Raw genomic sequence first — 11,290 nt, 5'->3', positions numbered from 1 at the left:
TTCAAGAAAGGGACCTATAGTGCGTTGGTTTTGGTGTGGTGTTTACGAGAATAAAATTTATTGTATGGTTTAATGTGGATAGGATAGAGCGAGTTCTAGTGTAGTTTGTAGCATGGTTTATGAATAACAACGGTAGACTAGTCGGACCTATCCAAGACTTCGACGGACCCTCGGGTTTTCAAGGAGGACAATCGCATGCACGAGAGTGAGCTAGCATGGAGTTTCAGCTTGGGTAAAGTAGTAGTCGGTGTGTTGTACAACCTACGGGCCAAGTTGTCGATCAAAAGTTAGATTATGTGTGTTTATTGATGGGAGAAGTTGTGAGTCGACCCTTTGTCCTTTTCTCCATAATTTCAAATAGATGAAATTCTTTGGGAGAATCATTTAATGTTTTTAATAGATGCTACCTAGTAAATAAAAGAGTTATTAGACTCTAACGAAGAAGTTCATGCCTCGATGTTTTTGATTGCTCCTTATTCCATGCACCTAGAAGAGGTAGGGAAAGTTTCATCATGCAAAAATATTAAATAAGTGAATTAGATTAGGTTATTAATAAGGGGATGATCCTTGGTCGTCACGGAGGCTTTTACTTTGTTAATGTTTCATATTTTTTATATGTCTAAATATAAGTTATGGTCAATGGATTGTAACATCAAATAATGGTCATTATATGTGATTATTCACTACAATCGTTTAATTAAAAATAGAGATGGAACCTATATATATCCTGGAGCTTGAGACACGGTAGGTTTCGGGGTATACATGGTAGGTTTCTAGGTTCCAAAAAATGAAAAACCGATTTCGACGGGTAGGTTCCAGGTTCTACTTGGAAAGATCCCGAAAACGCTAACCCCTAATAAGAACTACACTATGCTTTTAAATCAACGATTGAGAAATAAAATTGAAGTTACATTTGTTTCATGGAAAATTCATGATTTACAAAAAGTTTCGTAAAATGATCAATTATACTATGTAGAAAAATTAGTTAGTAGACAATATTTTCAATATCAACAACAATTTATGCCACTTTTTTCGTACATGATAACTTTTACATTCATTTTACATAATCAATCATTTTTGTTTAAATATTTTTCGAATATTAAGTTTTCAATTAAAGAAACGCACCCGAGTAAATATGGAGATTGGATGTAGGGAATCTCTTGAAACTCTTTTATTTTATGTTCTAATATTGCAAATCTCACGTCTTTCTTCTCCTCCAAATGTATGTCCAAACAAAGTGTCACATGATTTTTATGTCTTCAGTGGGAAAAAGAAGCGAATGACTTAAGTAGGCTGGGGGTGGCAAACGAGCAAGCCCAGGCACGGCCGCCACGGGCCATGATCGGACAGGCCCATCATGTCACATAGGCCCATCACGATACGTGCTTGTGCTGAGTTGGGTTAGCCCAAGCTCGTGGCCACGTTTGTGCAAGGCCCTTTTAAATGATTTTTTGGGCTGAGTGGCTATGGGCTACTTCCTAAGGAAAAGTTAAAGGGCCAGGCCGGTTTGGCCCGACCAACATAGTCCAAGGCACGTTGGGCTCATCAGGTCATTCGCCACCCCCTAGGAGCAGGTTCAAGAGGACTTTCTGCTAGTTCTTCGGAAACTCTTGAAGAGGTTAGAAGGTCGCCTTCCGTGTTGAAGGAACAGCACAAGCGATCCCCATGTTCGAGCCGGCCTACCAGTTTTCAAAATCATTTTCAAAATCAGAATTTGGTCCAGCCCGAAAATGTTAGGCCGGTACCGGTCTACGAACAGGCCAAGATTGAGATGAGAACGAGCCCAGTCTTTTGAGACACGTATTAAATGGCACTAGCTGCCTCCCTCCTGTTTCACTCGCAGTCTACGAGGGTGGTTTTCACTTCCACCTAAATCTCCCTCCTTTCGCTATGGAATTTTCGATACCATAGCTAATAAATCCACGTTGGGAGTGTGTGTGTCTCACTATGACAAAAAAGTTTCTTATTTTGTTTTTTTGTCAGAAAAAGATTTCTTTTCATTTCCTCAAGTAGGTTCATCATTACAAAATATACGGGTCTTTGAACATATGAGGTCTCATATGACAAGGGGCGGATTCAAAAGCCACTCCCTAGGAAGAAAATTGCATCTATGGACCTTTGCAACCCAATGAGGTCTCATATGAGGACAGATTAGAAAGCCCCCCTCTAGGAAGAAAGTTGCGTCTATGAGCCTTTGCAACCTAGTCGGTGTTGCCGCATAAATTTTGACTACCCTTTTTCAGTCAAGCATTTTGCATAAAAAGTTAGGGGCTAACCTTAGTCCCTAGCAAAAATATTGTCATATAGTTTACATTTTAATTTTTTGCATGCGTGAATATTTGCATTTGTTTGGATTGGCGGGAGTTAAATTGACGAGCGATGAATCGGAGCCATTTATTCCAGCCTTCTTCCGGAAATCAGATTGCCCGAACAAGACCCCCACAAACAGAACGATTGCCAAAACTGGGCTATTTGTTGCACTCTCGTCATCATTGACGCTTGGCCGTGCTCCTGTTGCTCCATCCTCGTACCGCTATCAGCGGGCGAGCCAGACTGAGAAGCCGCGAATCGCTGCTTCCGATGATCCAGCGTGCGCCTCGACGATCCCGCTGCTGTCTCAGTTTAATCTTGAAGCCCTTTTGCACCGTCGAGCATCCTTGCCGATCGTCCTCTTGAGCCGTCAAAGACAACCATTAGAGATCTCGGACGCCTTTGTAGGCGGTGGTCTTAGATCGCATTTTAGGAGTATAAGCTAACTTTTAAGGACCCAAAAACAAAAGTAAGAAATAAGACATTCACGCCTATTTGTCACTTTGCATATCTTGCATAAAAGGGTTGGTTCAAAAATGCCAAATGTCAAAATATTGGCTTCTTGTTTTGAGTTTGATTTAATTGAATGTTATCTTTTTTTTGGAATATATGCATCGTACGAGATAATTTCCAAAAAGTTTGAAAAAGATTGCATCCATTACATTGCCATGTTTAAAAATTGCATATTTCGAAATTAGCATCATGTAGATGTTATAGCCCCTGATTCTTTTTGTAAATATTTAGGTTAGATCGCTTTTGAGGATATAATTTTCATGTCTAAGTGAAATTTCATGTTAAAAATAATCTCTCTTTAATACGTTAGGGTTTAGGTCAATTTTAATCCCTAAAATCGGTAAGATGAAGATTATTTTGACACGGTTCTATTTTAGGTAATAGATAAATCCGAAAATAAAAAAAATTTCGTTCTTGCCACATCATCACCCTTTACGTGTCATATTAGGTTGCGTGTTAGGCTAGACCTCATATAGAATTGAATTGCACGTTTAGGTCTTAATTAATTTGCCCGGTAACTTAGTTAATTTACTTAACAATTAGTCTCATTTGTAAATTAGTTTGATTAATTTGTATGTTGTCTAGCTTAGTTTTGCATTTAAGCCATGATATTGCATCATTTAGAATAAAATTCATGCATCATATGCATTCATATAAAAAACTGAGAATTAAAAAATAAAAGGAACAATTTTTGTGGTGCATGTTCCCTTGATTATATTGACTTCTGAATGTTTAATTAATGGATTATGTACCCCCGATGATAACCTTTATTAGTGAGTTAGGTTAAAATCAATTAATGTTGCCTAATAAAAAATTTTCATGAAATAAAAATGGATCTGAAAGGAAGTTAGAGTAATCTAGCATAATCAAGTCTCGGACCCTTAGTCTCTTATTTGTAGAAGTAATTTAGTTCGCTGGTTAATTTATTTAGGTTTCTAATCGACCTATCAAAAACGATTAGTAGCGGCTCTAATTTCAAGACACATTACATATTAATCACATTTGAACCATAAGTTGCGATTTGATATGGGTTTGGGAGAGTCCGAATTAGGTTAGTTAAATAATTAAACTGATAATCCACTAGTCTAGAATTTTCAATTTTAGGTCGCTAAAGTCGGCAATTTGGTTTGCATCCCTAAAGCAGTGGACTAAGTTTTTTTTTTTTTTTTTTTTTTTTTTTTTTTTTTTTTTTTTTTTTTTTTTTTTTTTTTTTTTTTTTTTTTAAAAAAAATTTTTTTTTTAAAAGAAGGAAACCCCCCCCTACCGAAAGCAGTGGACTAAGTTCAAATTGTCGAAATGGGCCAATTTATTCTTACAGGCTTTAATAAGTGGTTCCACTTCCCACGAAAGTAGATCACTATCTTTACTGCTCTTATCCAATTCTCTTACTTAGATAACACATATTTATAGAACGAAAATCGCTTAAGACATTGTTTCAACCTAAGACCTCATTAAAAAAGCGGGATCTCCTTTACCTGGGCTATCATGCTCTACGATTCTTACTAGCCTAACTTATTCTCACCGCTGAGATGCATTAGATTGATAGACGCCTGGATCACCGGAGAATTTTTGGTTTACTCGCTCACTTGCTGCCACCAGTTGCCGCCATGCACGGCGGAGCACCAAACTGCATAATGCAATCGAAAGACTCGGTGTCCGTTCGCCAACTCCATCTCTTTTTCGAAAAAAAGAAGAAGAGAAAATAGAAAATAGAAAAGTTCAGACAATAAAAAAAAGAAAATTGAAAAAAATAAAGAAAAGAAAAGAAAACTAACAAGCACCGACCCACCAATTCACCGTGAAAAAATAAAAGTCCCGGAGGAATCGGAATTCTAGCACGGGCTTTGGCGATCTTCGGCTTCTTCGAGCCACGACCGAGCCTCGGGCTTGGCCCTGCAAACGGGGCACACCGAGTGCCGACCGAGCCACGCGTCGGCACACTCCTGGTGGAACCCGTGGCGGCAACCCGGGACCAGCCGAGCCGGCTCTTCCCCGTCGACCTCCTCAAGGCACACGGCGCACTCCGTCCCCGCCCCTAGCTCCTTCCCCGTGACCCTCGGCAGCTTCGCGAGCTCCTGAGAGGACAGGCCTCCTTCTGGGTACGGCTTGTCCGTTCCGGCCAGGCGACCGCCGCCGGAGACGTACCAGAGGAGGCAGACGTAGACCACGAGCACCGCGCTCATGCCGGCGAACGGGAGAGAGAGAGACCAAGAACACCGTCTGAAGCATGTTACTGCTCCCCATGGGTTTTTGCTTTTTCCTCTGTGTAACTTTGAGAAGCTGTTCAAAGGTGGGTGGAGTGGCGTGAAGCGGGCCATGGTCGATTGGCTTCTTTCGTATTCTGTTTTCACGGAGGAAGCTTTTGGGAAACCGGTGAGCGTTTCTATGGATCCGCCAGGATCTGGTCCCCGTATATGCTGGTTGGAATAAGAAAATGCGAGCATATCTCTCGTAAATTTATCAGTTACTCCTTGAAATTACGGTAAAATACGTACAATTTTCCGCGAAATTTCGGCACGTAGGAGTGCTTCAAAGCGTCTTATGCGTGCGAGAGATAGCGACTACTGTTTACATTGAAAAATGAATAGCTTGAAAAATATTTTCTTGAAAATTGATCGCTTTGAATAATCTATTAACGGAAAGTATTTTCGCGGGCGATGAAATTACTCTTCATTCAAGCCTTTTTTAGCGATGAAGACTTTTTTGTAAGCCAGACGGATGATTATTTTTAAGGAAATGTACTTTAAATTATTTACTCGATTTTTCGAAGATGATAATTTTTTGCATCAACAAGATGTACCCATGTATTGCATTTATTAATTAAATAATCCTTCTTACATCACGTGTGTAAAATGCATTGCGAAAACGCATGTCGTTTCTCCAAATCCTCCAAAACTTAAAATGCTCTCTTCTTGTTACCTCCGCCCCGAGCGTTGACTCTCTTTCCTCGCCGTATGTTTGATTTGACCCGTCGGATTTGAGCTCGGTCGAACGATGGCGACGAGGGCGTCGAGCTCTCTAGCTCCGACGCTGCTGCTCTGGGCTCTCTCCTTCTTCGCCGTCCGCCGCGCCCTCATCGCGAGCGCCCAGTCCTTGCCGCCCCCGAAGTACGACGGGTTCGTGTACGCGGAGCACCCGGTCTACTCGGGCACCATCGTGATCGAAGCCTTCCTGGACCCGGTTTGCCCGGACAGCCGGGACTCGTGGCCGCCCCTGAAGCAAGCCGTCGATTACTACGGACCTCGCGTTTGGCTCGTCGTCCACCTCCTCCCTCTGCCGTGAGTGGCTCAATTCTCTCTCGCTCTATTTGATTTTGCGTTTTCATTGCCAACGAGAGGAGGGGTAGGATAAGGTTGGTGTTGGGCGATGTTTGGCCGAGTCATTTGGCGGAATCTTGTTTATTCTATCCGCGAAGCAGACAGCGCGGGAAACGATAAGTTGGGCTGATACGTATGTTTTGCTGAGGTCAAACTCAATTGAATTTCGTCACCTGGATATGGAATTGGATAGAAGAGGATGTGATTGGATAAGAAAATCGAGAGATTATTGTTGTATCGAGTCTGGTTCGGAGAACTTTGGATGATGGATAGCTAGCTAGATGATGGAGGGTATTGTTTTCCTTCTGAATTGAATTAATTATTCCAAGTGTTGGTGAATATTTGCCATCTGGGCGCTTGAGCAATCAAAAGGGCTGACCCAAATGCAGGCCAAATTGCCTCCATAATTTGGTTTACGCCTGATCAGTGCAGTGATTCAGTGAGCAAGTCTCGGTAAATGCTTCCATTTCCATCTACAAATCTGAATTGCAGCTATTTTGCAGTGGGGCCTTCTTTTGCTTAGTCAAAACATGGTCGCAACTTGGGGTAGGCTACATCGTGATTATGATTCGGTTTGTTGAACCAAATTGCAATTTAGTTAAATCACACTAGTTGAACTTATCTTTACTCAAAAGCTTGGGCCATTGAGTTATGGACCAACTATGCATCATCAATCGCTTCTTTTCACTCCAACTATCCAATGGATGTATAGGTTTTATACTGTCAAAGCTTATCTGGTCCTTGAGGTTGGATTTCTCACCTGGTGTTTTATCTGTGTCTGCACTACCATATATCATTGGAAATAATTGCCAAATGCGTGATAAAATGATCTTTAATTGATATTTCACATGTCTATTCACATCCAATCTGCATTATGATGGCAATGTATGTAATTGTTTCAAATAGCTTGCGTGATCGAATTGCTATCTGCGTGGATCCGCTCTTTTAGGTCCGGTATTCTCTATGCTAGATTGCAGTTATTATCTTCAAAGTCATCTTCATGGATCATATGGATCAAGACAACATGTCTGATTGATGTGAATAGTTGTTCTTGGGATTAGAGATCACATAATTGTATCACTATCTACCAACTTTGCTTTCTAACCTTTCGAACTTGCAGTTATCATGACAATGCTTATGTCGCATCGCGTGCGCTGACCATTGTGAATATGCTAAATACATCAGCAACGTTCCCTTTGCTGGAATTGTTCTTCAAGGAGCAGGTTGGTACCTCCTGTTCTGTGTCATTGGCATTTCTTCTTACAATGAAAAAACGCTTGATGAATGACTTGTAGATGATTTTTGCCTGAATTGATATCGTACAGGGGATTGCTGTTAGCGATATATGACCAATTGCGCCGTCCTTTTTTTTATTAATGATACACGGTGATGCTTTTGTGGTGCAGTCGAGTGTAATTCATGAGGTTTTTGTGATATTAATGTCTTTGAGGGAAGTCCGGAGTTTGATGAACTTTCTGAAAAACTGTATAATCTCTATATTGTCTTTTGTTTCTCAAAGGATGAAAGGAGGGCTACTCTCGTTCTTCTCTCTCGTTCTTCTTTCCTTTTTTGATACTCTCTTGTCTCACTCATCTTTCTTTCTTTCATTTTTTTTCCTTATTTGTGTACTTTCTTTGTTTTAGTATATTGTTTTACTCAACTAATAATACACACCTTATTAAAAAAAAACTGTTAATTCACATCAGGTGCTTTAATCACAGACTAAGACATGTTTGGTTTGGCTTTCGCCTTTTATTTGCAAGTGGATTATTTTTCATTTCTATCTATCCATAAAAAGATACTAAAGGATGGTACTGAAAACCCTCTATTTTATTCTGTTCTGTACTAATACTATGATACTAAAGGAGAGTTTTGGAAGGAAACATGTCGCTTCGTCGCTCCCCTCTTCCCTTTTATCGTATTAACTTTTATTTTCATCACTAATGTCAATCGCCTTTGCCCATTGTTTCTTCTCCTTCTTTCTTTCACTTTTTTTTTTAAATCAAAATTCCCATTCATTATTTTTGAAACTATATTATATTTTTCTTTTTAATTTAGTTAAAGTTTTCATAATCATAAGTTCAAATAACTTGCTGCAGAATCAGGAATTTCAATGCTCATAATTTATATCAAAATTTCTGTTTAAGCTCCTCAATGAAATATGTTCACATTATTTATACACAACTTCATTTTTTATGACAATGACTGCATCAAGAAAATGTCATACATGGTCATGAATTCACTATTTGCGAAGGAGACAATCTATTATCCACTACTTATTTTTTTGCTCCTGGGGTCCTCGGAATACATGGAGTGAACATATGAACTTATTTAAATAATTATCGTATTAGTTTTGTTGTGACAAAACATGGATGGTCCCCAAACTATTCATTTTAACGACTCTGCTGACTTTAAATTTGACACGCATTTCTATGTAGGACAGTAGTTTTGGAGTTATTGTTTTATTTGGTTGATAAAAGGGTCCCCAAATATCTTGATATACATGTATGGAGCTGTTTGAGCCTCACTACAGGAAAGTGCTTAGAGAGAGTGAAATTTATAGAGTGCTACAAAAGTTAAAAGATTAAAGAATGACATGCAAGCTACATTGTCGATTTTTTTGCATGATGAGAAGATTGATAATGTTTCGATTTTGAGATATTTTTGTTTGAGGCAAGGCATGGGTTAATCTTCTAGTTTCTTTTTAACCACAGTGACTAGCTAACCTGCAATGCTTTTGGTACAGTGTAACATCCATTGTTATAGCATATTTAACTCAAATATCTAACTTTGAAAACTCAGCAAATATTTCTACAACCCAGTTTACAGTCTCGATTCACATAATGACAACCTGTAAGTGTCTCCAGCTCCCTTCCAGGGATCTTATTCAAAATACTGATATAGAAAGATGGTGACAACTCATGCATTGATGTTATGGCGACCATGTAGATTCTTCAGTAGTAAACTTCACTTTGCGCACATTCTGAGATTTGTCTCTTTCTTGGTTGTTTGCTTTCACTGCATAGGTAGATCTCCTTGGTTGCTTTTCACATCGTAGTGAATTTTGATGTGAATTTTCGTTGGTGCTTGGCCAATTGTTTGCTCCTAGGCTCTGTTTGTGGAAGTGGGGGAGGTCAGGTAACTGGAAGGTGTTTTGGAATAAATGGAGAGAATTTTAGAATTTTTTGTGAGAAAAAAATAGAGGAAATTTTCTTTTCTTTCCCTTCCAAACTTTCCTCCCTCTGAAATAGAGCCCTATTAGCACAAAATGTTTGTTGCATGCAAAAAAGAAACATTTCCTGTATGTTTTTTGTTTTTAGTCTCTTTGGTTTTGAAATACTTGAATTCATCGAAGGGATTAAGTGTTCTCAATATGTTTAGTACAGGTGAAGTTTTATAATGCCCAGACTTTAAACATGTCGAAGGCATCTGTGGTGAGTTACATTGCAAACTTTGCTACACAAGTCGTTGCGGACTCCTTGAAATCTGCAGTTGTGTCAGGGTTCGAGAATACACTAACTGATCTTAAAACAAGGGTTTCTTTCAAGGTAAGTTCAGGTTCTGGATATTGATTCAAGGGTCATTCAGTTTAAATCTCTAGATTCAGCAAAGACAGCCCCGCTGGAGTTAGAGATGCGGTATTCCTTGCTTCAAGCATATCTCAGTACAACTAACTCATTTGGAATGTTGCTTCTGCTGTTGCAGTATAGTGCATCAAGAGGAGTATTCGGCACGCCTACTTTCTTCGTCAATGGATTCTCTTTGCCTGATAGCGACTCCACCACAAGTTACAGTGGATGGAGAAGCATTATAGATCCTCTGATAACTGCACAAGGAGATCCACGTGAGGAAAATTTCTATTTTCTCTAACAATTTGCTGGAAATGATATTTTTATCATATGTCTCTCTCTCTCTCTCTTTCCGGGTATGCTTTGTATGGATTTAGCTTCGTGATTCAAATGTGCTTTAGTAGGTAGCTTTGCCGCTCTGTATGAAATCATAGACATTTTATATGTTGAGGCTGTTTTACCTTGAGGATGTTGGTTATGTGCATAATTAAGTGATAGTGTCGTGCTGTTTGCGACACAATGTGTGAAATTAAAGCGTCGCTCGACTTGGCGTGCAAGGCCGAGGTTGACTTTGCTCAGCAATGAGCAACTTCTTAATCCAAAGGAATTTCTGCACCAGCGGTCCAGCACCACCCTCGGTTCAAATGCTCGAGACACCTGATCAGAAGAGTGCGTTGAGGCAATCGAGGTTAACCTTGCATAGATTGCATGCATTGCTTTTCCACTTGCGTCTGCTTCTCTTTTCAGGCTGCAGGTTCAACAAGACGGATGCGTTATTAGTATTCAAGCTAATTCCAAAGTTTATCTAAAGTACATATCTAAGAACAGAAAATAAACTTTAGAGCAGCAACAGTGGTCGAACATGGGCAAGCGACCGAGAAAGACGGGCATATCCTACTGCTTTGATGTCCACTTCACAGATCAATTTGAATTTGGAAAGATTAATGCCGCCAAGATTTGTGTACTAAATCTATTTGGAAAGATTTTTGACGGTGGATAAATGTGTCCACAAACTGAAGTAACTATCCGCACAGTGCCATATCATTCCTAATCCCTACCATTACTTGTTAGGAACATCAAGTCGCAAGCTTGAAGAGCAGAATACGGTTGACTGAGAATGTCAACATAATATATCGCTCACGCCCACTTTCTTATTCATCACATCTACTGTAATTTACACCACCACCACAACAGAATCTGCTTAAACAATTGAATGTTCAGACTAGTTGCGGAGTGGAGTTGGAATTGGTCCAAAGAACTCTAAATAGCAACTTGCTCGCTCGAGAACGAACAGGTTTGAATTCGTCAATTCAAAGCTAACAGACAAAAAATTAATTTGAAGCTTCAGCACATGCGTTGGTAGGGAAAGATGCTTCATATCAGTTAATAAGTCAAGACATGATGGAACCATTCTACATGGCCAAATGGAAATAATAATTTTACATTTCAGTGTGAAAATAGTTGGGAAAATTACCAAAAAAGTCTCAAAATTATTATAATTGTATCAATTCAGTCTTAAACCTTTTTTTTTGGCAGTCTAAACTTTGCAATGTGATTTATCATCGCAAATTTTGGCCGTTG

At 39.4% G+C, this 11,290-nt stretch overlaps 2 protein-coding genes across 2 annotated transcripts; one reads left to right on the top strand and one right to left on the bottom strand.

Annotated features, from left to right (window-relative positions):
• Nucleotides 1-4,584: 4,584 nt before the first annotated feature.
• LOC115729074 (E3 ubiquitin-protein ligase ATL23-like) lies at nt 4,585-5,067 on the bottom strand. The gene is given in 2 exon segments (XM_048275290.1): nt 4,585-5,030; nt 5,032-5,067. Coding segments are annotated over 2 exon segments (411 nt in total). The 3' UTR covers nt 4,585-4,655.
• Nucleotides 5,068-5,712: 645 nt separating this feature from the next.
• On the top strand, nt 5,713-10,173 carry LOC115729077. Its single transcript, XM_030659521.2, has 4 exons — nt 5,713-6,101; nt 7,261-7,363; nt 9,527-9,688; nt 9,846-10,173. Exons 1-4 carry the CDS (start codon nt 5,818-5,820, stop codon nt 10,008-10,010), a joined length of 714 nt encoding a protein of 237 aa, XP_030515381.2. The 5' UTR covers nt 5,713-5,817; the 3' UTR covers nt 10,011-10,173.
• Nucleotides 10,174-11,290: the final 1,117 nt, after the last annotated feature.

Source organism: Rhodamnia argentea, chromosome 2 (genome assembly GCF_020921035.1).
Source record: "Rhodamnia argentea isolate NSW1041297 chromosome 2, ASM2092103v1, whole genome shotgun sequence".
In the NCBI taxonomy this organism is placed as follows: Eukaryota; Viridiplantae; Streptophyta; class Magnoliopsida; order Myrtales; family Myrtaceae; genus Rhodamnia; species Rhodamnia argentea.
This window is presented reverse-complemented; position numbering and strand designations above follow the sequence as displayed.

Bases quoted from the DNA above. Each gene is read 5' to 3' on its own strand.
- LOC115729077 (XM_030659521.2), top strand. From the start codon at position 5,818: ATGGCGACGAGGGCGTCGAGCTCTCTAGCTCCGACGCTGCTGCTCTGG. The intron at 6,102-7,260 runs GTGAGTGGCTCA...TCGAACTTGCAG, and splicing joins GTCCACCTCCTCCCTCTGCC to TTATCATGACAATGCTTATG. The intron at 9,689-9,845 runs GTAAGTTCAGGT...CTGCTGTTGCAG, and splicing joins AAACAAGGGTTTCTTTCAAG to TATAGTGCATCAAGAGGAGT.